This window comes from Platalea leucorodia (genome assembly GCF_965183815.1).
Source record: "Platalea leucorodia genome assembly, chromosome: 5".
Classification (NCBI taxonomy): Eukaryota; Metazoa; Chordata; class Aves; order Pelecaniformes; family Threskiornithidae; genus Platalea; species Platalea leucorodia.
Genome location: NC_138827.1, coordinates 88,816,157 through 88,840,033, shown reverse-complemented (window position 1 = coordinate 88,840,033; position 23,877 = coordinate 88,816,157). Strand labels below are relative to the sequence as shown.

Genomic DNA, 23,877 nt, shown 5'->3' with positions numbered 1-23,877 from the left:
AAGCCGTTTGGACTCAGTGCTTTTTGCAAGGTACAAAGGTATTTACGGTATAAAACAATACTGCTGGCAGAAGGCTTGTTTGGAGACGAAACTAAACCCTACTCTCGTCAGAGCAGAATACATAGTATGGCTTTTATTCTGATCAAAACCGCATCCTCCCGTTTCTTTCTGGGGTGGGTTGAAAATGGAATTTTTTGTGAATGTAACTAATGGAAAATGATGGAGAGTGATATTTACAGGGCTGCCAGGGAGGGAGGGTTTCATCTCTAACCATGCTCATGCAGTCTCCTAGCTTGGTGGCGATATTGTTCAGTGCTCTGGGAAACCAAGCCAAAAAATAACACTAGAAGTGCACCCTTGCGGTGCTAAACTGCCTGGATATAGTTTACATAATTCTGTACAGAAACTTTTTAAAATTTTCATTTTGAATCCCTTTAATGTATTTAATACTTATAAAAAAGAAATCTACTCTATTGAAACAGATTATTTTTGAAAAGCACATTCATAAAACTGCTTCACGCACAGCCCCTTGGATAGCGCTAAGACCTTGTGCTTTACTGTTATGACATCATGTTTAGAAATTTACTCTCTTCTGCCAGCGTGGTTAGCATGGAGCTCATATCACCTATTGCCATATTGCTTATTCCCGCGGGTATGGTGGGCAGTGTCAGAGAGTTTCGTGGAGTCGTCAGGCGAGAGGAGTTCTGGGAGAGGTTCTGCAGGATGCTGGGGCTCAGGGTTCCCGACATCAGGCTTGATTGGTCCCCATCGTCCATGATGGCATCAAAATCTATCTGGGGCGGCTCAAGACCTTGTGAGTCCACCGTGCTGGACACCTGGTTTGCGCCTGGGGAAGGCAGAGCGGCCGGCTTGCTGTTCAGTGCGCACTGCTGCTCCCTGACCCGGCAGTCCGCGTGATTATCAAAGCTGCTGTTCTGTTCATACATGTGGATTTGACCATAATAGTACATCAAATTGTTCTCCCTCGTGCCGTCCGCACACTGCTGGGCCGGTGCCGGCAACATGTCGCTGGTTCTTTTATGCGCAGCCTCTGCTGCCTCCTGGCCTGGGCTGATGGTGTTTGTAGGGTGGGGAGTTCTCATGTAGCCCAGCTGCTGGACAGTGCGGAGGCCCCGGGGTCTGTTCGCTGGGCTCGGCTCGGGTGGAGGACGAGGCTGGACTATGCCGGGTGGATACGCCTGCGTGGCTGATCCCAGCATGCTCTGCTGAGGCTCAAAGCTAGGCTGGTTGGAGGTCATGATGGGCTGATGAAAGGCCTCCTGAGCCATAGGGAAGTTCAGGTGGGTTGGCTGAGATGAGTAGTTCTGATGACTTGGTTCATGCATGACCTGGCCCAGCATCGTGCGCTCACTGTTGCTGCCGACCATTAAAGAAGGGTCGGTTGCCATGTCCATTTGCTGAGGGTGAAGGTGGGGTCCGGACTTTGCTGCCATGCTGCTACAAGAAGGAGAGATCTGATTTGGGTTGCCACTGATTGCACTGGGGCTCAGCATCTGATGAGGTTGGTTATACCCTGCAAGCAAACCCAGATCGGGGTTCATACCGGGGCCTAGGCTCATGGGCTGCTGCCGCAGCTGCATACAGTTTAGCCTTTGCCCATCCATGCCCACATTTCTTTGCATAAAGCTCTGCTGTGTTACGTTCATACTGTTCTCTGGCAGCTGCAGCTGCTGCTGGTTGTAGTTCTGGTACTGACCAAAGTTCTGCTTCTGCTGGACCACCGCTAAGTTCCCTTGTGAAAACTGTTGCTTTGCCTGATTGGACATGATATCAACTGTACCCGAGCTGACTTCGTTCCACTGGACAGGCATGTTATTTTTATTCATGTCTGAGGAAGCATCAAAGCTCATGGGACACTCTGCCATCATGGGTCCCAAGTGGCTCATGCTTCCCTCGGCCACTGCCATCCTGCGCTGGCTGGGCAAGGTTGGAGGCTGCAGCTTCCCACTTCCTTGGAAGCTCTGCATCTCGTTGCTGTACCCCATGGAAGTGCTCTCTGCTGCTGCCCCATTGCTTTGGGATTTGATGTACTGCACCACATCATCTGGCAGCATAATGTCATCATCTCCAACGGGCGCCTCTGCCTCCCCAGATATGGCTTCCATGGCGATGTTTTCACTGATGCTCAGCGGCCGGGGTGAGTAGGTGTGCCGGGGGAGGCTCCCGTCTGAGCGACCGTAGCTCTGGAGGCCGAAATTCCTCCTGTCCGTGGGGTGCGGAGGATGGAAGGGGTTCATGCTGTTGGTGCTGTTGAAGCGGTGAACTCGTGGGAGGGCCTGGGGGTCTCCAGCAGGTCTCCTCACTGGGTCGCTCGCCCGCCTCGTGCAGTTGCCCGGCACCTCATGGGGAAATGCTGTAGCTGACGGGTAGCCATAAGTGTTACCATCGCTGCAACGCCTGGGGCCTGGCGGGAGGCGGATGGAAGGCAAGGTGGGGTCTGGTCCATCCATAAGTGAGATCCTGTTCTTCAGGGTCATCCTCTCCATGTTTGGCAGGGGGGTTGGAGGAGGGCCCCCTGTGGCAGCAGCATACTTGGCTTTCAGCCTGTAGTGCTGAGCTGGTGTGAGGTTCAGCAGACCTGGCATCCCGCTGCACTGGCTCGCCTCACTTGACCGACGGGAGGCATCTGTTGAAATCGGATCGTAGGAGTCGGCAGAGCTCGTGTTATTGGGACGGTGCCCGAGCTGCGAAGCCTCACTGGAACGACGGCTGGAGAAGTATGGGGAGATCCCTGATGATCTGCGGCTGACCGTGTAGGCGGAGCTGATGGTGCTTGTTGTACTATCACGGCGCTCGTTGAGCTGGTTCAGCATCGTAACCTCATTGACAGACAGCTCCATTATTCTGGGATTAGGCAGCGTAGCAGAAGAACCACCACTGTTTTCTAGAATAGAGCCTGAGAGAAAGGTTGCAGGGAAGGAAAAGGTTTAGTTAGCTGAGAAATTCCACTTGATAGTGTTTTTGGTGCCAGAATACAGACACACAAAGCCACCCTCAATTATTTTACGGGAATGATGGTGAATTTCATTTGCTGCCGGTGAATTCAAAGCTTCATCTCCAGCTCTGTGTTCATGCACAAAGAGCAAGAAGGCTGGGGAGAGAAGACAAGAAGTCCCTGCAGTAGAGTCTTTGTAATGTGTACCCCACTGATGCTCAGCTGCTGAGGAGGTGCCTCCACATGGGCTTCTCTTAGTAGGAAAAAAGTAGGACTGGTGTGAACAGTGCCACAGGGATAGCACGTAGCTACAACCACAGCTGCTCACTGGGACAGATGCCCAGCAGTCAGGCATGGGAGGCTGAGAGCCCAAAAGTTGACACTCAAAGGCTCTTCCCGGAGTAAGCCAAGAAGCTCCGATATACTAAGCCCTGAGGTTTAGTATAACCCAGGCCCCATGCCCTGGGACGTCTTAGCAAAGTTAGAGGAGCACTGAAGGGATCATAAAGATGCCTTTATCAGGAATCTTCAGCCAGCAGGAAGCTAGCATATGAAGCTGTAGGCAATAGCCAAGAGCTCTCGAAGTGACAAAAGGCCTGTCAGAGCAAGATCAAGGACAAAGGGCTTGTCTGGATGACTGCTGTGCTCCAGCAATCTCCCTGGAGGCACATCAGCCCTTGGGGAATTGTTACTGCTGGAACAAACCCAAGCAGTCTTGTGGAATAAGACTGGAACAGTGAGGACAGCTGTGGCTGGGTCCTAGACAAGCCCAGGAACAAGGACACAAACATCTCTGCCTCCTTTCTAGCTCTGTGGCACTGAGCATCCGGGCTTCTGTTGCACGTCACCAGACAGCTGTCTTTACACCCAAGCTCTCCATTTTACATAATTTCTCTATCCAGCAAGGGCTGACTCAGAGGCAATAAGAAATGATCCTCCTCCAGGACAGACTCTTGGTTACGAAACCAGAGTCAAACTCTGGAGGATTCTTACAGGACATGGCCCAGGACTTACCATTTCCTGAGATGGGAGGCAGCTTGGTGTTTCTGCCTTGTGGAGCTGGGCTCACCCATGAGCAGGAATCCTTAACTGTCTTGAGTTTCTCTTTCTTGAGCTGTTCAAGTCGTTGCATCGTCGTCATGTGTTTCCTTAGCTGCAGGCTGACTGTTGAATTACCAGATGAGACCGTTGAGTCCACAACAGGAGCACTGTCATCCAACGCCGTCAGATCTCCCAGACTTCCCCCGCTGTGCATGTTCATTTCTACTCCACTGTCATTGTTGTTGGTGCTGCCAAGGGGTGACGGCTCACTGCTGCACGACGACTGGCCACCAGGACTGGACTGACACATCTTGGGGAAGGCAAAGAGGAGGAGTTGGGCAGGTGGAAACATGGATGGAAAGAAACCAGGAGCCCAACATCCCCACTGGGCTCCACAGATTTGGCCCTATCCCAGGCTCTCCCCTCTCTTGTTACCCTTCCCTGCTGCAGGATCTCAGCTCTACCAGAGGGCAGGGGCACCTTCCCTAAGGGGGTAGGGCAGAGCAGCACCTCACAGCTGGAAAAACTATGGTAGGTTCAACTGGAGAATAGAGAGAAACCAAATGCAGCTCCTCCAAAAGATTAAGGACAGATGCTTCTCGAAGAAAAGCAGTGCATTACCTGGTTGTGCAAGGTATATTGCAGCAAGCGCTGGCTTATCTTAGATAGGATCAAGGCCTAAGTATTTCAGACACAACGTATTTCTGTCTTTAAAATAGCCTAACATATAATTAGGTTAGCTGACAAACTTCCCAGCCAGATAAAAACCTGGTTCACTGTTTGCAAACTCCCGGTTGCAGATAAGCACCGTAAATATTTATTTTATTTACATTAGGAATTGCATTTCACATTGAGTAGTTTATTTGCAGCAGACACTAAATGGTCTGAACTTGCTCTGAGGTAGCTGTTGTTGCTACCAGACAGGATGCCTGGGTCCTCTGCTTGAGGCCCATGCTCCAGAAACTGTCAGAAAATGGGAGTGCTGAAACGGCAACATACTTTGCCCCAGGCCAAGGTGGGAGTGCGGGGTGATGCAGTGTTTTACTTTGCTCTGTAGCAGCCCTCGTGGGCAGGGCTGGCTGGCTTTGATGGCCTCATTGCCCTTCAATCGGGATGACAGAGACTGCAATCCCAGGATTTAATGGCAAACTGTGATGCCAGGAGAAGGGTGGCAAAGGGAATCCTCGGGCACTGTGTCCTCCCCCTTTCTGCATGAAGCAAATATCCCCTGTCCCTCCCCATCGCTCTGCATGCCTCTGCCTCCACCCTGTGGGGGTTAGCTGGAGACAGGACGTCTGCAGGAGACCATGCTTTATACAGCTATTTTAATACAAAGGATTTCTTTGCTCACCTTAGTACCGACTGTCCTTAGGAATGTAGAGTAAGGAAGGGTAAGTGGGAATAAAGAACAGGTTGTTAGGACAAAGACAGCATTAACAGAAAGGACCATGTTAGTAAAAGGAGGAAGAGGGGAGTGCAGAATACAACACAAATTGCCAGCATCTCCCTCTCTCCCATACCACGTCTTCTCTGCCTTCCTTCTTTGGGGGCCCAGATAAAAAACCCTAGGAGAGACTTCCCACCCATCTCCATGGGTTTGGGATGAGACCCAAAGATGGGTCAAAACAAGGGGCCTTGAAGTGATGGGAACCAGTGAAGCATCTCACCCCTCCCACCACCCTGACCTTAACCAGGAAACAGGAGCTGGACATGGGCCCGCCAGGTCAGATGCCGCCCGTTAGATGCGCACAAGTGGAGTACGCAGCACTGGGCAGGGAGAACGGAGAAGAACATCTGTCCCATGGCCCTGCCGTCAGTGACATGGCTTGGCTGCAACCCTGGGAGCGCAGAGCCCTAGGAAAACAACCCCACACCTTTGGGAGAAACGGGGTGGGGAGCTGTGATTGTGTCCATGTTTTCATAGAAAAAACCAAAACAAAACACCCAGAGGAAGAGTATTGGAGAGAGGTCATTCTGTCCAGTGGTTCTCACACTCATTTTTTGTAACCCAATACAGAGCCTCATCACAGTAAAATTGTTCCTTTAGTCAATTAGAGACACTTTGGATGTGAAAATACTCAATTCCTTCCTAACTGAAACATGCTGCTCATTAGTAATTTGTCCAACAACACATCCCTTAACCTTTTTTAGAAAATCTTTGTAGCTCCAGGGCATGTTGTTTCATAGGAATAACAATATTTTAGCCTGGATTCAAATCAAGAAAATATATATTTTGGAGCTCAAAGTCCTTCCAGCTACAGTGAGAAGTCTGGGGACTATGTGAACACTCTCCTTTGCAGGTGAAGGACTTTTCTGATGTATTGAACCCATATCCTGCCCTACTCTGAGCTGGTGCAGCAGACCAGAACTTTGGGTACGAAGGTGAAGAGAAACATCAAAAGGCAAAAGTGACCCATGTGTTGCAATGCTCCATCTCTTCCACCAACAGTGGTGTGCTGAGGAGCAGGTGGGCAACCTGCATGGGGTGGAAGAGGCTTGAATGTGTTTGGACCCATCACTGTACACACATTGTTAGCACCATTAACCACACTACTGCCTACTGTGGAGCTCCTGTAATGGCCAGAAGGCTGATAAATGGTCTTTGCTTCAGCTGGTGGCCACTCATGGGGCTGTAAAGCATGATCACAGTTGACTGCAGGCCCATACTCTGTGGGCCACAGCAGTGCTCCCATGTTTATTCCTGGTTTCACTCCCCTGCCCCATCATCCCACTACAATTTTCTGTGGGCGCTAGGAGTTGTGTGTTGAACTTGTGTACTCCTGAACAATCTGCTCTAGTCAACCTTGCTTGATCTTGAGAGGTCCCTGCCAAGCTTAGAGATTTTGTGCTTCTGTGTATGGTGGACAGGACCAAGGAATTGAACTTGCTTTAAGATACCCAACAAAAATAAAACAGCTACTTTTATCCCCACTGGCTTCATCAGACAGACCACAACAGAGTTGTGCCAGCAAAACTGCTGTGCAGCAGCAGCCTGGAAAGAAAAACAGTGAAGGGTGCAAGGAGGAGGCGAAAAGGGACTGCTTAAGCCAGGACTTCTGCTTCAAGAAGCGTTCATCAATCTACGCCCTATGGTCATTGCTCAATTTAAATTGGTGAGGTAGGTAAAGCTCATTTGACCACAACACTCTGAGTTTTACCCACTTTCACAGCACAGGGAGGCCAAGCTCAACACTGGGCATCACGTGGCCCCCATGACTACGAGGGCAGGAATTTGTGATGCTGCATAGGAAGGTGCAAAATATACTGGACTGTGCCCTGACCTGCAGTTTCATCTCTGGACTTGAACTCTAGGGTGTTGGCAGGTGAAGGGCAACTGCCCGGAGAGGTAAATGGCATGCAAGTGCTTCACGCCCCCATTGCATCAGAGAAATAAGGGGCCGCATCATTTCTGCCAAGAGCAACTGCTCTTACCACAGAATTTTCCGTTTTTATCGTTTTGACTTGTAAGCAATCTTCCATGCTCCTTGTGGTGCTGTTGGCCTCGGGGCTCTCCTCTGAAACCTTGCTGCTCTGCTTGGCGCTTGCCTCATTGTCCCCATTTTCCTTGAGTGGAGGTGGCCTTGGGTGAACATCATTGCGCTGCTTCTTTGTGACATGGGCATCAGGCCCGTGCACAGTCTTGACGTGTTTCCTGAGGGAACTAGGGTCTGTGTACCGCTTCGTGCAGCCAGGGATTTTACAGACGTAAGGTTTCTGTCAATACAAGAAAATCTTGGGTTATATTTAGAACAAGCCCAAATATTCCAGGTACAGTGTATGGGCCAAGAAAATACAATGAGCATAGTGGCTGGCAGCAGCAAAATGTGGAGCATCTGCTCCATAGGATTCTGTAAGACTGAGATCTCTAAGATGTGATATATGGGCTGCTGCTGATCCACACAGACCTGGCCAGTCATTTGATATTGGCTAAACTCCTTGTTTTCAGTTTCTGGATTAAAAGACAGCTAAGAATTCATTAAATACTTTCCTAATATTACTTTCCCCTGTATGTATTTGCTCGGGTGGCCACAGGAATGTTTCCTGATTATGGATGGGAGGGAGGTGATGTCGGGGACTGGCCATAACACATTCTCTCTGCTAAGGTGGGGTCTACACCGAGAAAATGTCTGAGACCTTCTGGCTGATCGAATTCCAGCGAAACCAAGCCAGACTGGATTCACCCTACCCAATCTATCATACCACTCCAGCACCTGTCACCTTGAAATCTGTTATTGTGCAAAACAAACCACAGGCATGCAATGTTTTTTTCAGATGATAGCACTCTAGTCTCAAATTCATGAATCATTGATTGCCATAGGAAAACAAGGCTGAAGCCATGCTTCTGAAACCAGAAGTCAGCAAACAGATACTTTTCTTCTTTTAAATTTTTTTTTATTGAGTTTCCAATTCCAAAGTGTATTAGCGCTGCAGTTGTTTGTTTGCGCTGGTGCTGCTGCGCTGGAAGCTCTGAATTCATCACAAGTTCCGCTTTCAGCCTCACAGCTACTCTAAGTATTTTTCTGCCAACACACTAGGATAGATCCACAAAAAAACCCCAGATGATTGTTGTTTGAAGGCTACCCAAAATGACCATTCCTATTCTTTTTTTTTTAATCTCATTTGTAATTTCATCCAGAAGCTTAAGTGAAAAAATACAAAGGAGTATATATTCTTTGCGGAAAGCTAGCATCATCACATGAAAAACGCTGAAAGTCTGTTTTTATTCAAAAGCATGCTTCCTGACTGATCTTGGCACATCACTTGAACAAACTAAATCCTCGTAACACCCCACTGAGGTAAATATTTAATATATTTTAAAGCTGGGTAAACCAAAGCACAAAAAGTAAAATAGTTTGTTTATAAATCTCATGCAACCTTTTGGATGAGGCATTATAGAAATATTATTGCTGCTATTAAAACCTATCCTAAAGAACAGAACACCCACCACACGTGCTAAAAAAACCAACATAAAACAGTTCAAGGAATTTTTATAAAGAACCTTTAGGCCCAATAGTTCTGATTTTTCACACACCAGTAATTAGGGTAACGTGATCACTGTTGCTTGGACAGCAGACACTCCACCTAATGGGGTACAACCATCCTCTTCATCAGGCCATACCTCCTGCAACTGAACTGAGCACAACTTCTGTTTTGTTGGCCTGTCTTCATATATCCCCTGGGTTATCCAGATTCTGACATCTAATGCAGCGTATGTCCTAGTGAAGTCAACAATTTCAATATCTCAGATGCCTCCCTTCTACTCCCATACACATACAGCATGATACTCCTTAGGGTGGGAGAACTGGAGAACTCCCCAGGCACTCAGCAGAACTGAATTTCTGCATTTTACCCTTGTTTAGCTTGAATTGGAGAAAATGTCACTCCAAGACTTTGGCTGGCCGTGAACTCGTGCCACTCTTCTGTGTATGCACTGGATAGTGGTCACAGGGTGAAAGCCCTTTTCCCAGGATTAACTTTGAAGGTATCCCCTGAAGGGATTCAAATACTCACTGAAAGTTTAAAATGAAATAGTGCATGTGACATTTCAACAATCAAACAAAAGCCAGTGTGGTAATATATCCCCAGCCCTGAACTTTGGCATGTTTGGACCAGACACCTACGTCCTGTCACACAATGACGGAGACCAATACAGGGAACCTGGAACTTCCCCCCTTAGAGAAGACATGGATGACTAACTGTGAAACTGTGGTGTATCCCAAGTAAACACTGCAAACAGAGGAAAATATTTAGTAGGTAGCTAGGAACCACAAGAGAGTTACCAATGGGTAATGGGAAATATTCACAGCCACAAACTCCTGCTTTGCATCCATGTGGTTTTGTAAGCCAAGGTCTCAAGGCCAAGGCAGCAGTTTGCTAACCCACTGGTCATGGCCACAGCTGCTTGCAGGACCCTCACCTGGGTGTGCTGCCCAGTGCAATGAGCTTTGCCATGAGGGATGTTATCTGTTTGAAAGGATCATGCTATATGTTCCTCAAAAAGAGGGTGTCAAATATATGGCCCAGAGATTATATGCAGCCTAAAGATCCCCCACAAGTCTTGGGGCATGCCTGTGTTGCATCAAGGAGGGCTGAACAGCAGTTCAGGAGTGAGCATGATCGCAAAATGTGAGATCATACAGTGCCATATGCTTCCCGTGATAAGGCTCAGCTGGTCTGGTACAAATCCTCCACTAGTGGCTATGCTGTTTCTGCACCTGAGAAGGCTTGGGCATCCTCCAGGGGAAGCAACAGCAGAGGGTAAAATCCCCATCTGTTATCTGAGTCTTTAATTTGTGTTGTTGGATGCAGCCTGTGCCAAGTGTCAGCATATTAGGTCAGGGTCTACCATAGACAAAAAGTTTGATGCTCCTGCCCTACAGCCTCACCTTCTTGCACAATGGGAACTCAAAGGAGAAGACCTTCAAGTGTGTCCAAGCTCTACTCAGATGAAGTCAGAAGCCATCTCAGATCCAGTGCAGCTCCTGATCTGGATCACTTGGGAAACTGAACCCATCAAGGAAATGACATTTAATAATACAGCCAAAGCCAAAATTCCACATGTAGGAACATGGGACGCCAGCTGGCCCAACAGAAGGGAAACTCTGGCCTGCCTAGGAAGGATCCTGGAAAAGCTCTAGGGATTCGAGCTCAAGTGATCTACGTGCAAAAAGTAGCTCACATACTGCTTCAGTGTGCACAAACTGGGCAGAGTGAGTTTGTATCCAGCACTGAAGGTTGTACCAGCAGCTTTGATCCATCCGCGAGAGAATCATTAGGGATGGAAGAGAGATGCAAAATTGATTTAAGGACAGGAAAAAATGCTGCAGTAATGGGAATATTCAGTGGCCTGATTGACTTATTTAGCTTATGAGAAAAGATGGAGAGTGACTTAACACAGTAGTGTTATGAGGTGGAAATAGCAACAATGAAAGGGACATTGGATCCAGCACTGGAGGAAGGCAGAGAAAGCATCCAGGGCTGGAAAACAAGCAATTTCTAATATGTGAAATGTGAGACTAAATCATGACTACCTACCTTTCAGGGGAAAGACGCTTTAACAGAAAGCAAATGATGTTTTAGTCAAACCCCAGTTCCTGGGAATGCAGGTTGCCGAGCAGACGAGAGGTTGCATGTCTTGTTGGTCCCTCCTGGTCTCAAGGTCAGTGTAGCCTTAAACCAAGCCCAAACTACTCAGTGCCAGTGAGGATATGGGTTAATTTTAACCTGTGTCCTGCTGGGGAAGTGGCTCACTGAAGGACAATCCTGACATTTGGGTTCATACCCAAACCAATTCAAATAACACTGGGATCCAGGTCATTCATTGGGTCAATCTCAGCATCACACAGCATGGAAGGGCATCCTAGACTTTAAGTCCTTATTCTGACTCCAACAGATTCTCTGAAACCTACAGAGCTTTGGTTATTACTGACTGATATTATGCCAGAGATAGAAATACTCCCAACAAGCCCTTTGTAGACATAGCATGTCTTTAAAAAGCTGCCATCCATGGCAATTGTGTTCCATTCTCCAATAGCCTATATTTAACTGTTGCAAATTAGGCTACTGACTGAATTCTTCATGGCTGCAAACACTATTAGAACTTCGGAGTGTTGTTTTTTTCTTCCCCTGTCAGCTAATTAGTGGTAATATAAATTTCAATCGTCGGCCGTGGTTGATTGCAACAGACCATCACATGCGTTACAATAAAGGCAATTTCCTCTGCTCCCCAACTACTAATAGTGGTTCTTAATTAGCCAAGGTTAACAAAGCATTGCATTGTGCTCTATCATTGTACATCAAACGATGGAGGGAGTACTATTTCCAGAGTGTCAGGATCCAGGGTAGCTGTTGTACTACTGCAAGTCTGCTCCACAGTAATGTTAACCACTACACGCACAACTGTACAATCCTATTTGTGCTATTAAAAATTATAAATTTGGAAAATCCTTGTTTTAATTTCCAAAGCCGATTAAAAAGTTTGCATACTTTAACATCTGTTTATGATTTCAAACATGGCTTTCATAAATATAAAGCTAATGTGGTCTGGCTCTCCAGCAAAATAAATCCCATTAAAAAATAAGAAAAACCTCTCATTACAGTAGGTTTCTTTTTACATGAATCCAGTGTGTAAAGTGTATTTTTATTGTCAGCAAAATTAAAAAAAAAGCCCTCGGTTGAGCTGCGGTGAGCCCAGGCTTACCTCATTGGAATGTGTCCTGTTCTGGTGCTTGGCTCTGTCCGAGGCATTGGAAAAGGCTTTATTGCAGCCTTCGTGTTCACAGACATAGGGTTTTTCTCCAGTGTGGGACCTCAGGTGTGTCTTTAAGTTCTCCAGGCGGGAATAGGCTTTAGAGCAACCCTCAAACTAAAATAAAAAACACACGAGAAGAGTGATTAATTAACCAGAAAAATCTGATTTTGCCCCTGCCTAAACCCTTCTCATCTGTTTCTCATTCTTTCTTTTTTTTCTTCTGTTTAAAGGGCTTGTGTTTTAGGGAACAACATCCACTTTGTTGGGAGAATTCGCTTCTCTAGGCAGGCTGAGAGTTTCAGCAGTGAGTCATATTTAAGGTGCTGCTCCTTGTTGAGTACCCACCTGACAATTCAACAAGAGACTCTTTTTTCCAGCAGGGTCGAACACCCCTCCACTCCTCCCAGGGCTCTCTTAGCCCCTCCTGCCATCCCTCTGCAGCGAACACACTCAGAAATGGAGGCCCTCTCCTTCCCACCCAGAGAACTGACGGCTTCTCAACAGTTTGACCAGCCTTGCAACTTCACTAGCACGAGTGCTGGAAAGGCCAGACCATTCTCTAACACACAAGCAGAAATCTAGCAAGCTTTGAAGTTTCCCAAATTACAGCTTGGGTCTACTGTCAGAGGATGCTGTGGTCAGGCCGTCTGACATTACCAGTTTAAAAAACAAGACTCTCAGTCTTGAAGACAGATGGATTTTTGGATGACAAAACAGGCCAGGAACCTTCCTTCTGGAAGGAAACCAGCTGCCCACACAACGAGAAGGAGCAGCTTGGGAGACATGGTGAGGCTTCAGGAGATGTAAGTCCTGCCACCCTCCACTCTGGCTGGGCTGGAGGCTTCTTCCTGCACCTGCCCTGTCTGCAGCATGGGAGGATTTCACCTCAAACCAAGGAGGCTGTCTTAAATGCTCTTTGGCAAAACAAGTGGGAACTTACACTGGAAGAGGTTTTAAGAACTGCAAGGCTCCCTTCCGGATTCTAGCCAAATGCTGCACTCGCTGTTCAGCTGGGAGCGTTAAAAAGCCCATGCTGCACTTCCTATGCAAGCACCTTAAAACACACTTTACTTTTCAACAAGCAGCCCCTCCTGTTGTAATGTATGCAAACCACAAGGTATTGTATTTTAGTCAGATCCCTTAAACATGTCTGCAAGTTCAGTGACAGGACTTCACATTGCTATGTTTGAGTCTTGGCCAGTGAAGAAACTGGTGTCATAGCAGGACAGATGCCACAGCTCAGTGTCTGATTTTGCTGTGGGCAGCTGAGTGGTCCTACGTGTCCAGAGATCTGGCCCTTTTTGGCAAAGGCCAAAGGCATGTAATAGCAACGGTATCTGTCTCCTTGTGCTCCACGGGCATAGGACTTGCCTGCACTGCTAAGGAGTGAGGCAAACATGCAGCCATGAAACCCATGAAGCACATAGGCACAGGCTGATCCCATATAACTTTGTGGTGCTGAAAAAGAAGTAGGGTTACTTAAGCTTCCCTTTAAGGTCTAGCATAGGGGTGGTGAACATAAGGCAAACTTGCTCTGCTCTCTTGAGATATCCAGATCTCTTCAAGGACAGTAGGAGCATCCTGCAAGAGCTGATTCCTTCCACAGCTTTGTTGGGGTGGGATGGATCTAGTTCCCCTTCCTCAGACAACTTTCATTAGCCCATTTAGCCCATAGAACATGCCGCAACTTTGAGGTAGCACAGTATACTCTTTTCTTCTCTTGCCCTCTGCAAACAGTCCTTTACAACTCAAGTCGCTTACGGTTATTGAAACACATCATTCCACTTGCTGGAAAACAAAGGCAACTCAGCATGAAGCAACTGATGTCCATTCTGGTTTTGCTGGATACTGACACAAAAATGCAGTTATTAAAAGCAAAAGTACTGAGGCCACATTTTCAAACAAGAGCTTCTCAGCAAAGCAGCCTGTGCATGTTCAAAGCAGTTGTTCCCACTCTTACGCGTGGATTTGATTATGTCAGTGGGAGTTCTGGCTGTCGTCTGTTGAAATAATCCTTGACCGAATCCCAGGCTGCAATTGGGCTCATCTGTAGCTTTATGTACACCACAAACTTCTTGTCTGAAACAAATGGCGCTTTGAAAAATCACTGCCAGACTTGGACAAGGAATGCTCTGCCACCGAAGGGCACCATCTGCAGAGCTGCCATGTATCCCAGGCAATTGGAAACCGCTGGTAGTCCAGTTTGGGGAGAGCTGCTGCAGCATATTGCACATGGAGGGACTGCAGTTCTCCAGGAGGCAGAGGATGACTTGAGAATTAAACACACACAGCTTTGCCATTGCTCCAGTGCAACACAACTGAGGCTCAAAAGAGTCAGGATTGTGCAGCGGTGCTTTTTCCTGCTCCATTACAGCACTGAAGAGGATGCAGTCCCTGCTTCTTTTTGTCTTCTGAGTCTCTCTACCTGCAAGGGCCAGGCTAGACTTTCCCTCACTGCTCACTTTGTAGCACACCAACAATCAATATTCCTTCATACTTTTAAGGAAGATTGGTAAAGCACTAGAACTGGGAAAAGTGCTTTAGAAGATTAAAACAAAGGACATGGCCCTGTGCCCTGGGGAGCTTATGCTCTAAATTAAATGAACACAGGGCTGGAAGATTGATAAAGGAGTCATGCAGCAAGCAAATCATACACATCCCAATATTTGTAAGCAGGAGCTGGGGCAGAGCCAGGGAGGGAGTAGGGCTGGAAGTGACTAATGGAGCAGAAGAGGAGGAAGATACGGGAGGAGGGCTCTAACATCTGCTGAGCAGAGAGAGAGACGCATCCCTGAGACTCTGAGGAGAGGAACGGTGTAATGCTGACAGCGGAGGAGGTATGAAAAACTGGCAGGAGGAGAAGGCAGGGAGCAGAGGATATCAAAAGACAGGGATGGACCTTTGGGAAAAAGGAAAAAGAGCTGAAGCATATGTGGAAAGAGACGGTGAACACCTCTCCGCTCCTACCAGTTGGCCACAGCCACTAAACTCCACAGCTCGCTTCTCTCTTGTGCCCCTCATCAGGCATCCTTGGCTGCTCCACATCAGGCAGCGGTGCGGTGGGAGACTCCATGTATGAGGGCAGATATGGGCTTTAATATCTCGAGGTTGAGGAGAGGTGAGCCCAGCTCTCCTATGTGCTAGATCAGCCTGTACCCACAGGGCTGAGATACAAAATAGCACCCCATGCTCTTCCTCAGGCAGTGTTTAACACTAGGCACAGTGCTGCTTGATGCAGAAAGTCTGGGGACTGAGCTCCTCTTGGGGTTTAAGCACCCAGGGGTTGACCTCACCTCTGGATTAAGAGAGCAGAGGCAGGAGGTGTTGGCCCAGCTCCCCAGGCTGGGAGGAGGCTTGTGTGCACACTTGGGTATGTGGGTGAGGGAAACTTGCAGCCCCAGCAGCTGTACTGGGTGATGCTGAGTTAGACACAACCAGGGTTAGCTGGTTCCCCTGAGTGTGGGATTATTGAATTGCCTTCTTGGATGCAAGCAACTAAATTGGTTGGTTTTCCACCTTAAGTGACTTGTCCTGAGTTGCTCTGGAACTCTGTGGTAGAGCTGAACCCATTTTCCCCAAGGAAATGCAGTTTTGCCCACTAACACCTTGACCACTTGCCCTGTCCCTAGGGTGTAACCTGCAAGTAGCTATAACCCGGACACAGAGAGCTGGACTGGCCCTGAGCTGGGTGCTGGCTGGGAGAGCCCTGCTTGAAGCTACGCCTGTGTCTGCACACACATTTGTGTGACCACGAAAGCCCAGTGTCCCACTTGCCAAGCTGAGATGCACCGTGTGTCCCTGCCAGCTCACCGTACACTTGTGTGGCTTCTCTCCGGTGTGCCTTCGCATGTGCACCACCAACATGTACTGAGCCTTGAAGGGCTTCTGCTCCCGTGTGCAGTCCTGCCAGCGGCAAACAAACTCCTTCTTCTCCCCATGGATGTGATCGTTGTTGATGTGCTGGTAGGAGAGAAAGGAGAAGCAGGTCACTCCTGAAAGAGCTGATGCCAGCGAAGCATGCACAGTGGTCCGAAAGCCAGCCGTTCCCTTCCCAGGTGCACAGATAACACCAGGGACACGGGAGTCAGCTCTGCAGTGTGGTGTGCCCTGCAGGAGAAGGCACACAGCACCCAGCACACCAGACGCTGGGTCCAAACCAGCTATAAATGGGAGGTTTGCAAAAGCAATGAGGACCCATCGTGCCAGGGAGGGAGAAGCCCTCTCAGTGTCTCCCAAGCTCCCTGATGCCACTGTTGGGGAGGATGACAGAGTCATTTTTGTCTCTGATGAACCCTCTTGTGCAGCATTTACACAGCTGGGACCCTTTCCTGGGTTGCTGCTGGAGGATGGGGGAGAGGAGGAGACAAGCCTCGGTTGGACTCAATGATCTTAAAGGTCTTTTCCAACCTAAATGATTGTATGATTCTATGATTCTAAGCCTGCTTGCGTGCCAGCCCGTACGCCGGCCCTAAGACATCCACCTGCTGTCTGGCAGGAAATGACAGCATCTGCGAGCTATGCGCCAAGGAAAGCTCTGTGGCCTCAATTACTGCTAATTACTTGGGTCCACAAAATCCTACGATGGGGTGTTGAAAAGCCAGACCCAGAATGGTGCCTTCATCCATCCTGGGAGGAAGATGAGGGTTGCTTTTTCCCAGCCCGGGGCAGATGAAGCCATGCCGAAAATAAACAGAGATGGAGACCAGTCTGTCGGCAGCACTGTTCCTGCGGCAGCCTTGTCTCTCTGAATGGGGTCTCACTGCCAAAAATAATGCCTGTCCTCACTCCTTTGTTTTCAGCAGACATTCACTGACAGGAAATCCTAAAATAAACCACTTTGGCTTTGGGTTTTGTTTTTTTGCACTGAGATTTTTTCCCAGCCCCCACCTTCATCCCCCCAGCCGAGGCCAGGCACACACGTTGTGGCTCGGGACAAGACTTTCTCAGGGTGGTAGGGCAGCATGAGGACACAAAAACACATTAAAACAGAGTCATTGGCCTTCACAGTCCCAGTTGAATCCAGCCCTGGCGTTTTGTATGCCACGGCCCAATCCTGGGGACGACCTGCTGCTTGGGGCATCAGGTCTACCCAGGGGCAAGAGGAGGTGCGTGGAGCTCAGCTGGTCCCTTGGGCACCACAGGTAAACACTGACAGCCAAAGTGGTGTGCCGGGAGGGTCTGGGGATGCTGGGTTTGGGAGAGGTTTTGGATGGGTTTGGAGCTCAGCTGCCTATGGTTCTGGTTTTCTAACACGACATCAGTGTGAGATTTTAGCCTCAGATGGTGGAAATCTGGTGAACCCCCTAGGACACCCATGGACACGCTAAACCAGCTCCAGACCAGACTAAAAAGATACATCTCTTGGCTCTGTCTGTGTAGGAGTCTGATTTGCAACCAAGGCAGTGCTAGGAGTGAGGGAGTGCACTGGCTCACACTTTCGGTCCTGCTTGGGCCAGAGGAAGACACGTTTGTGGGAGCGGGACTGTAGTCCCCCTTCAGGCTTATTAACTCACTGTCTGGGCAACATCTGCTTCCCATCACATGGTGGAGGAGCATTTGCACAACTCACCACACTTCAGCTATGGCTCCATAGCCCCCATCAAACCCCAACGTGGCCGGAGGCTTTGCTTGGGCTTCTCTCAAATTGTGAGTGTGACCTTCGAGGCTGGGAGCAGCAGTGGTGCTTGCAAAAATATGTCCTCACTCCTGCTTCTCCCTGTTGACACGCACTTCTCCCACAAGCTCATTACCCACTGTGTGTGGAGAACGGACGCTGTGTGCCCAGGTACTTTGCTCTGCACACAAACTAGAGTTTTTCTATGCATGGTGGGATGCCACCTTCTCAGAAGTTGGCCCGCGACATCTGTATTTCATTTGCATGTGTATTTTGGGCATCCCAAATCCACAACCCCATGTTGCTAGTAATCATAGTACAGAAGCCTCCGTTTTTATAACCTTCCAAATTTAGGAAAATCTTGGACATTCCATCAAATATTTTTCTTTGGGTTCTCTCTGGAAATAAATTGTGCTGAGCTGCCTGGATCTGCCCTGCACTTTGCTCTGGGCAGAGTTAAAGAGTTTTTCTTATGTCTGAGAGGCAGATGCACAAATACTGCTGGACAAATGTGAGCCCAGCCCATCTGACAGGGCTGCTGTGGTTTAACCCCAGAAAAGCAATGCCCCATAGCATGCAACGTGCAAGCCATTAAGCACCTTATCACTCATTTGGCCCTGAAAACCATTTCCAAATCTGTCTATACTCAAGGACTTGTCACACTGGACCAGTGGCTTCTGGCAGAGGCGGGCACGTGCTAGCCTCAGATGGAAGAAGAGCACATGCCCAAAATTACCATTTAGAGTGTGGTCCCTCTGGGCTAAGATAATATTTGTGTGCAGAGCTTGGGGAAACAGAGACTGATGTCTGCTTGGTGGCATCTAAACATGACTAAAATGAAGATATATAAAAAAGGATAACAGCAGACACGAGCTCTCAGAAAGAAGGCTGCACCTGAATCGCACACGGGTGGCCCCTGGCAGGCTTGGAGCCAGGCTGAGGCAAGAAACAAAAGGCTGAAGGGAAAGGAGAAGATAGTAGCTTCTGTCACAAAATTTGCTCAATCCAACATTTTGCTGCAAGCAGCAGGGTTGCTGGGGCTGGTGAATCCCCAGCAGCTCTGGGTTGGCTTCAAACAAACGGGGCTCACACCACGGACCCAAAATAAGGACTGGGAGGGTGCTAGGCTGGGGACAGGATGGGGCTGAGATGCAGATCACGTCTGATTTCACAGGGACTTGCTCCGACTTCGAGGGATTTGTTGACCCCAGAAGCCAAAGGAAACCAAATGGTGGATTCCCAGGTGAAGCAAAGCACACAAAAGGTTCTTGGAATTAATTAGAACTGAAAATCTGATTAATGACTTGGTTTGGGGATCCTTCAGAGAGCAGTTTTGACACTGGTTTGGGGACATCACTGTGATTATGGAAGCCCTATTTCCCAATTTTTAAAAAAATCAACCCACTTTCTCTATTTCAGGCCCTGATGGAGACACTGGAGCGTGTCTCCAGACTCTGGAACTGCTCTGTTTTTGTGGGAGGGATGAGCTGAGCAGATTAACAGCCCCTAAGTGATATGGCCCCACAGCTCATGCTATAGCAGCATAAAAGGCTTTCATGGCCTGGACAAGGACTGAGGACAACATGGATGATCCCTGACCCATAGCTGGTGTAGGTGGGTGGGGGTCTCAGTGAATACAGCCAGGGAAGAGGGAAGGCCTCAGTCCCCTTCCTCATTTTCTAATTTTCGTCCCCTGCACGGAGCCTTCTGTCATTGGGTCATGCACAGGGGAGACCGAACCTGCAGCCTCAGCAGCTGAGAAGAGGGCAACATCAAATAATCTATGAGAGGCTTCCTGCAGCTAAACTCCTCAGGGATCAGCGACCTGCTTTGGCAGTGTTTACACACCGTATCTCTGATTTGCACCTTTAGTAGCTCCCAGAGTGAGCTCTGGCTGTACAGCAGCTAGTGATAAAAAATGAGGACAAGTGCACAGAAACCCAAATTTATCGCTGGGGTTTCCTCCCAACCATTACTCACATGGACGAGCTGCTCTTGAGTGTCATATTCCTTTGTGCACCCTTCCCAGTGACAGTTCGTCTCATAAATAACCTCAGGCTCCTGTTTACATTCATCCTTATCTAGATCTTCTTTCAGGTCTGTCAGATGCTCCTGCAACACACAACGGTGCATTGTATAAAGCGAACTTCTTTCATCTGAATTCCTCCGTCACTCATAGATTACAGGGCAGGTATCAACTGATCACAAAACCGTGCTCATTGTGGCAACATAACATCCTTGATTACTGTGAAATAATGAGTTACAGAGTTTTGGTAGAAATGGATCAGAGTTAATGACAAGACATGAAACACCCCGAAGCCACGTTTGCAGTGCTGGCTGGCTCCAGCCAGGTCGTGGGCAGTAGGAGGAAAGCCTGAAGAAAGGAAAAGGCTGGCTTTTGACATTTGGTTTCATCCTTTGTTGGAGTAAAACTTTTGATTTGGGGGGAGTGGGGAAATATTAGCATGAAGAAACACAGAGCAGCCAGAGCCTAATGGTTATCACACTCACCTGACATGGGTTGGGGAGGGGGCGTCCTGTTTTCTACATCTTTCAACAGATGAGAAAATTATGCCTAACCCTTGCCCAAAGATTTACGCCACAGGGTGCTCCACAGGGACAAAGTGGTGAGCTCCCAAAGCACTCCTCTGAGATCACCAAATTTGGGAAGCTTGAGCAAGACCCCATGATGAGTGGGTTGCAGAGCAGAGCTCCAGGGGCTCTAGACTCATAAATGAGTTAGTTTAATGCTGAGCACGCTATGAGCTCTCTCCTTAACTTCTTTGTCTAGCCAGCTCCTCAGTGCTAAATGAAGCACAGAAGATTTTTTTATGGCTGCTATGAGGATTAAAGCATTGACAACTACACAATAGTGTAACATACAACATAATTAGTACAATCCAGAGGTAAGGACAACTGTTGCCTCTGTGTGTGTCAGACACTTGTACTACAGACAAGGCAATCAGCAGCCACTATTGGCTTGGGAATTCAGCAATACAAAACCCTGCAGGTTTTGACCCCCTTCATTCCCTTTCCTCCTAATTACTATTACTGCCCAGCACAGAGCATCAGGGCAGCTTTAGACAGGAGCGTCTGGGGTGACTGACCACGTCAGACACTGTTCTTCATGACCTGATGCTCCAGTTGGCCCCATAAGTGTGTAGACACAGCCAGACCCATCTCAAACTGCCTCTGACCTGCCCAAATGGACCTTTCTGTCTGCCATCTCCTTCCATACCAACACCTATCCGATGCCTACTGAGGGGCTGCAATGATTAATGACTTAACGGCATTATACGGCTTGGAAAGTGAGATGTACTGTACAGAAGTTCAACAATTTTCATTAATTAGCTCATGACATACATGCCAGCTGTGACTTTTCAATTCAAAGGTTTAGACATGGAGAGGAAGAGATTTGTTTTAATTAGCTCTTAATTTGAAAAAAAAAATATTGTAAGGTGGCTCTTGGGACAGGAAACTGTAGTAGTTTACAGAAAGACTTCTGGAGATTCAAACTATATCACAGCCCAAAGCAATAGTCTAAGAAAGTTCAAACAGCGGCTTCTTTTTCCTGCAATTCCTATTTGGTTGAGCTGTGAACATTATTTTTGTTGAAACGTTTCTCTCCATGCAAAGTGTGGTCTCTGGAAAAGTGATATTTTCTACTAAAAATCTTATTTTGCCATAATTTTTATACTTTCTGTTGGAAAAATGGAACTGAAACCATTTTAATTTCTTGAAGAGGATTGACTTGTTTAATTTCTGGCTAACTCAATGTTAATCTGAATCTGTACTGGAGCTATTGTGGTATCATAAGAGCACAGTAACTCAGGTCCCTCATGCCTGGCGCTCTACTGTGTCCCACAAATCTTGTCTGGATTGCATTTTTGTAGTGCAAGCCATCATGGGAGATACTGTCTGGCCAAGGATTTTAAACACCCAAACCACAACTCACATGAGGCTTTTCCAGTACAGCATTTCCAAAACAAAACACACACATGCATGCTTTTTTTGGGATGGCTAAGACTCATAGTCTGCAAAAAGTGTATCAGTCAATAATTAACTGACTGTAACTCAACTTTTCAGCACAGTCTCCTGCAGAACAGGAATCCCCAAATTTAACAAGTTGCTGTCACTTAGAACAACTGAAGAGGAGACACCCACTATGTTCAGTCTTTTAACCTGTTCTCCTTGCCAAGAATGGGCTGTCTTTTACAAGGTACTTTCCAGTAATTTCCCAGTGCTGCAAGAAGTGAAGCCTACATTTCCCCTGGGGTATTACTTCACAGGTCTCCTCATTAGGATCTACTAGACATCCAGTGTGCATTTTCCTTCTCTTAATTTCACCTTGCTATTGTAGTCAAGCCTCCTTGCACCACTTTAAACAATTCTCCCCCTTCTTGAAGTGCATATTTCACATAAGGGTCAGTGGATGAGCTGGGCTAATGCTGCCCAAGCATTCCCTGCTGTTGGGTGCACACCTCTTCAAATTGGAGCAGAGAACGGAGGATGACAGCCAGCAAGCAAGCAGCTGTCTGTCCCACAGCTCCTCTGCTACAGATGATTGAGAAAGGAGATGATGGCTTTCAGATCTTTTTTCATTTGCTTCAAGAAATAAACATGTGGCCCTATTAGCCTGGGTGGTGGCCAGATTGGTTTTTCAGGGCATGTGCTTTTGCAGCAGCGTGTAGATGCACTCCTAAAGTCAAAGCTCCAGAGAGATGCCTCTTTGCCCTAATCGTGCTGACTACAGCATGTTTATCTTTCCCTGATATGCTATCTTCATCAATTTTACCAGCCCCCTGATGACTGCACACGTTGCTGTCCCCATGCATCATGCTGAGACCTGCTCCTGAACCAGGGCAGAAGGAGAAATTTGTCATCAACTCTTCCATTCGCTTGACAATAACACAGCCTAATATTTCATGAAAATGAAGTGCCCAGAGCACTCCTGATAGTTTACAGTTGTGATAAAGGACGGTCAGATGGATACTGTCAGCCATTAAACAGTTTGCAATCACAGAGCTCCAGAAAGAAAGCAAAGGCCTTTGGGCCCTTCTTGGTGTCAAATGTTGTGTCACCAGCATAAAGGATGTTTCTAGGAGCAATTCCTTGTTGAATCAAGAAGTCGTCCTTTTTTTGCAAGCCTTCTACCTACATGCAAGATTCCCTCATAATCTATGTTTGCTCTGAGACACTAATGCTGCTTGCTTTGCAGCACAGAAGACATCATTTTTAAAGTTATGATACTTGAAATATTCCCTCCCTCCTTTTTTTCTATCCAAGCACAGCAGCAGCAAGCTGAGTCCCAAGCACCCATCTAATGCTTCACTCAGTCACTGCAGCTCTGCCTTGTACCTTGCTGGGCTTCCCGCTCCAAGAGACACCCGCCTGCCTGGCAGACTTTGATGCCTTGCTCCCAGTTGCAGCAAAAGGTGTCAAGAGCATAATTTCCAAAGACAACGAGACCCAGCAGCTCGTTGCCTCATCCCCACAACACGTCTTGCACCAGTAAGGTTACCTGTGTGGTTGGGGATGCTGGGGCCAAGCCCTCGACTTCAGTCTTGACTTTGCTGCGCTTGTTAATTACTGGATTGACTGTGCTGCTCACGGCCGACTCGCTGCTCTGCTTGCTCTAGGAAAGAAAACCAAGCAAGATATGGCACCGGCATTTGGGATGAGAGACAGACTGCAGCCCACCTGTTCATTAAAGATTAACCAAAAAATCAGTCAAGGTTGAACTTCAGGAGCGGCCGGGGACAACGGGGTATTGGCCTGCTGGCCATAATTGCCATGTGAGCTTGTGCAAGGCAGAGAGATGGAAAAGAGGGAAGAATCAAGGACAGTGTCAGCTTCTGCAGGCTCACCAGTGAGCGGCCTCGCTGCTGCTGCTCCGTGACAGAGCGATCCAGTCCCTGTCAAAGCCATCAAAACCTTATGCAACCCCCACCCAAGCCACGAATTTATTTCTCAATGCGATGAAATGATTTGTCGAGAAAATGAATTCCTGGGGGG

At 47.9% G+C, this 23,877-nt stretch overlaps 1 protein-coding gene across 2 annotated transcripts in view; it reads right to left on the bottom strand.

The window, feature by feature from the left end:
- Positions 1–560: 560 nt before the first annotated feature.
- The window catches only part of GLI2 (GLI family zinc finger 2), a gene marked incomplete at both ends in the record, with an annotated part of 141,868 nt that continues 118,551 nt past the window's right edge, over positions 561–23,877 (bottom strand). For both annotated transcript variants that reach the window (XM_082312418.1, XM_082312419.1), the window contains 7 exons: positions 561–2,917; positions 3,971–4,307; positions 7,430–7,711; positions 12,198–12,362; positions 16,059–16,208; positions 19,843–19,974; positions 23,384–23,497. In XM_082312418.1, the coding sequence (XP_082168544.1) occupies positions 561–2,917; positions 3,971–4,307; positions 7,430–7,711; positions 12,198–12,362; positions 16,059–16,208; positions 19,843–19,974; positions 23,384–23,497 (3,537 nt within the window). The remainder of the gene's footprint in view (positions 2,918–3,970; positions 4,308–7,429; positions 7,712–12,197; positions 12,363–16,058; positions 16,209–19,842; positions 19,975–23,383; positions 23,498–23,877) is intronic.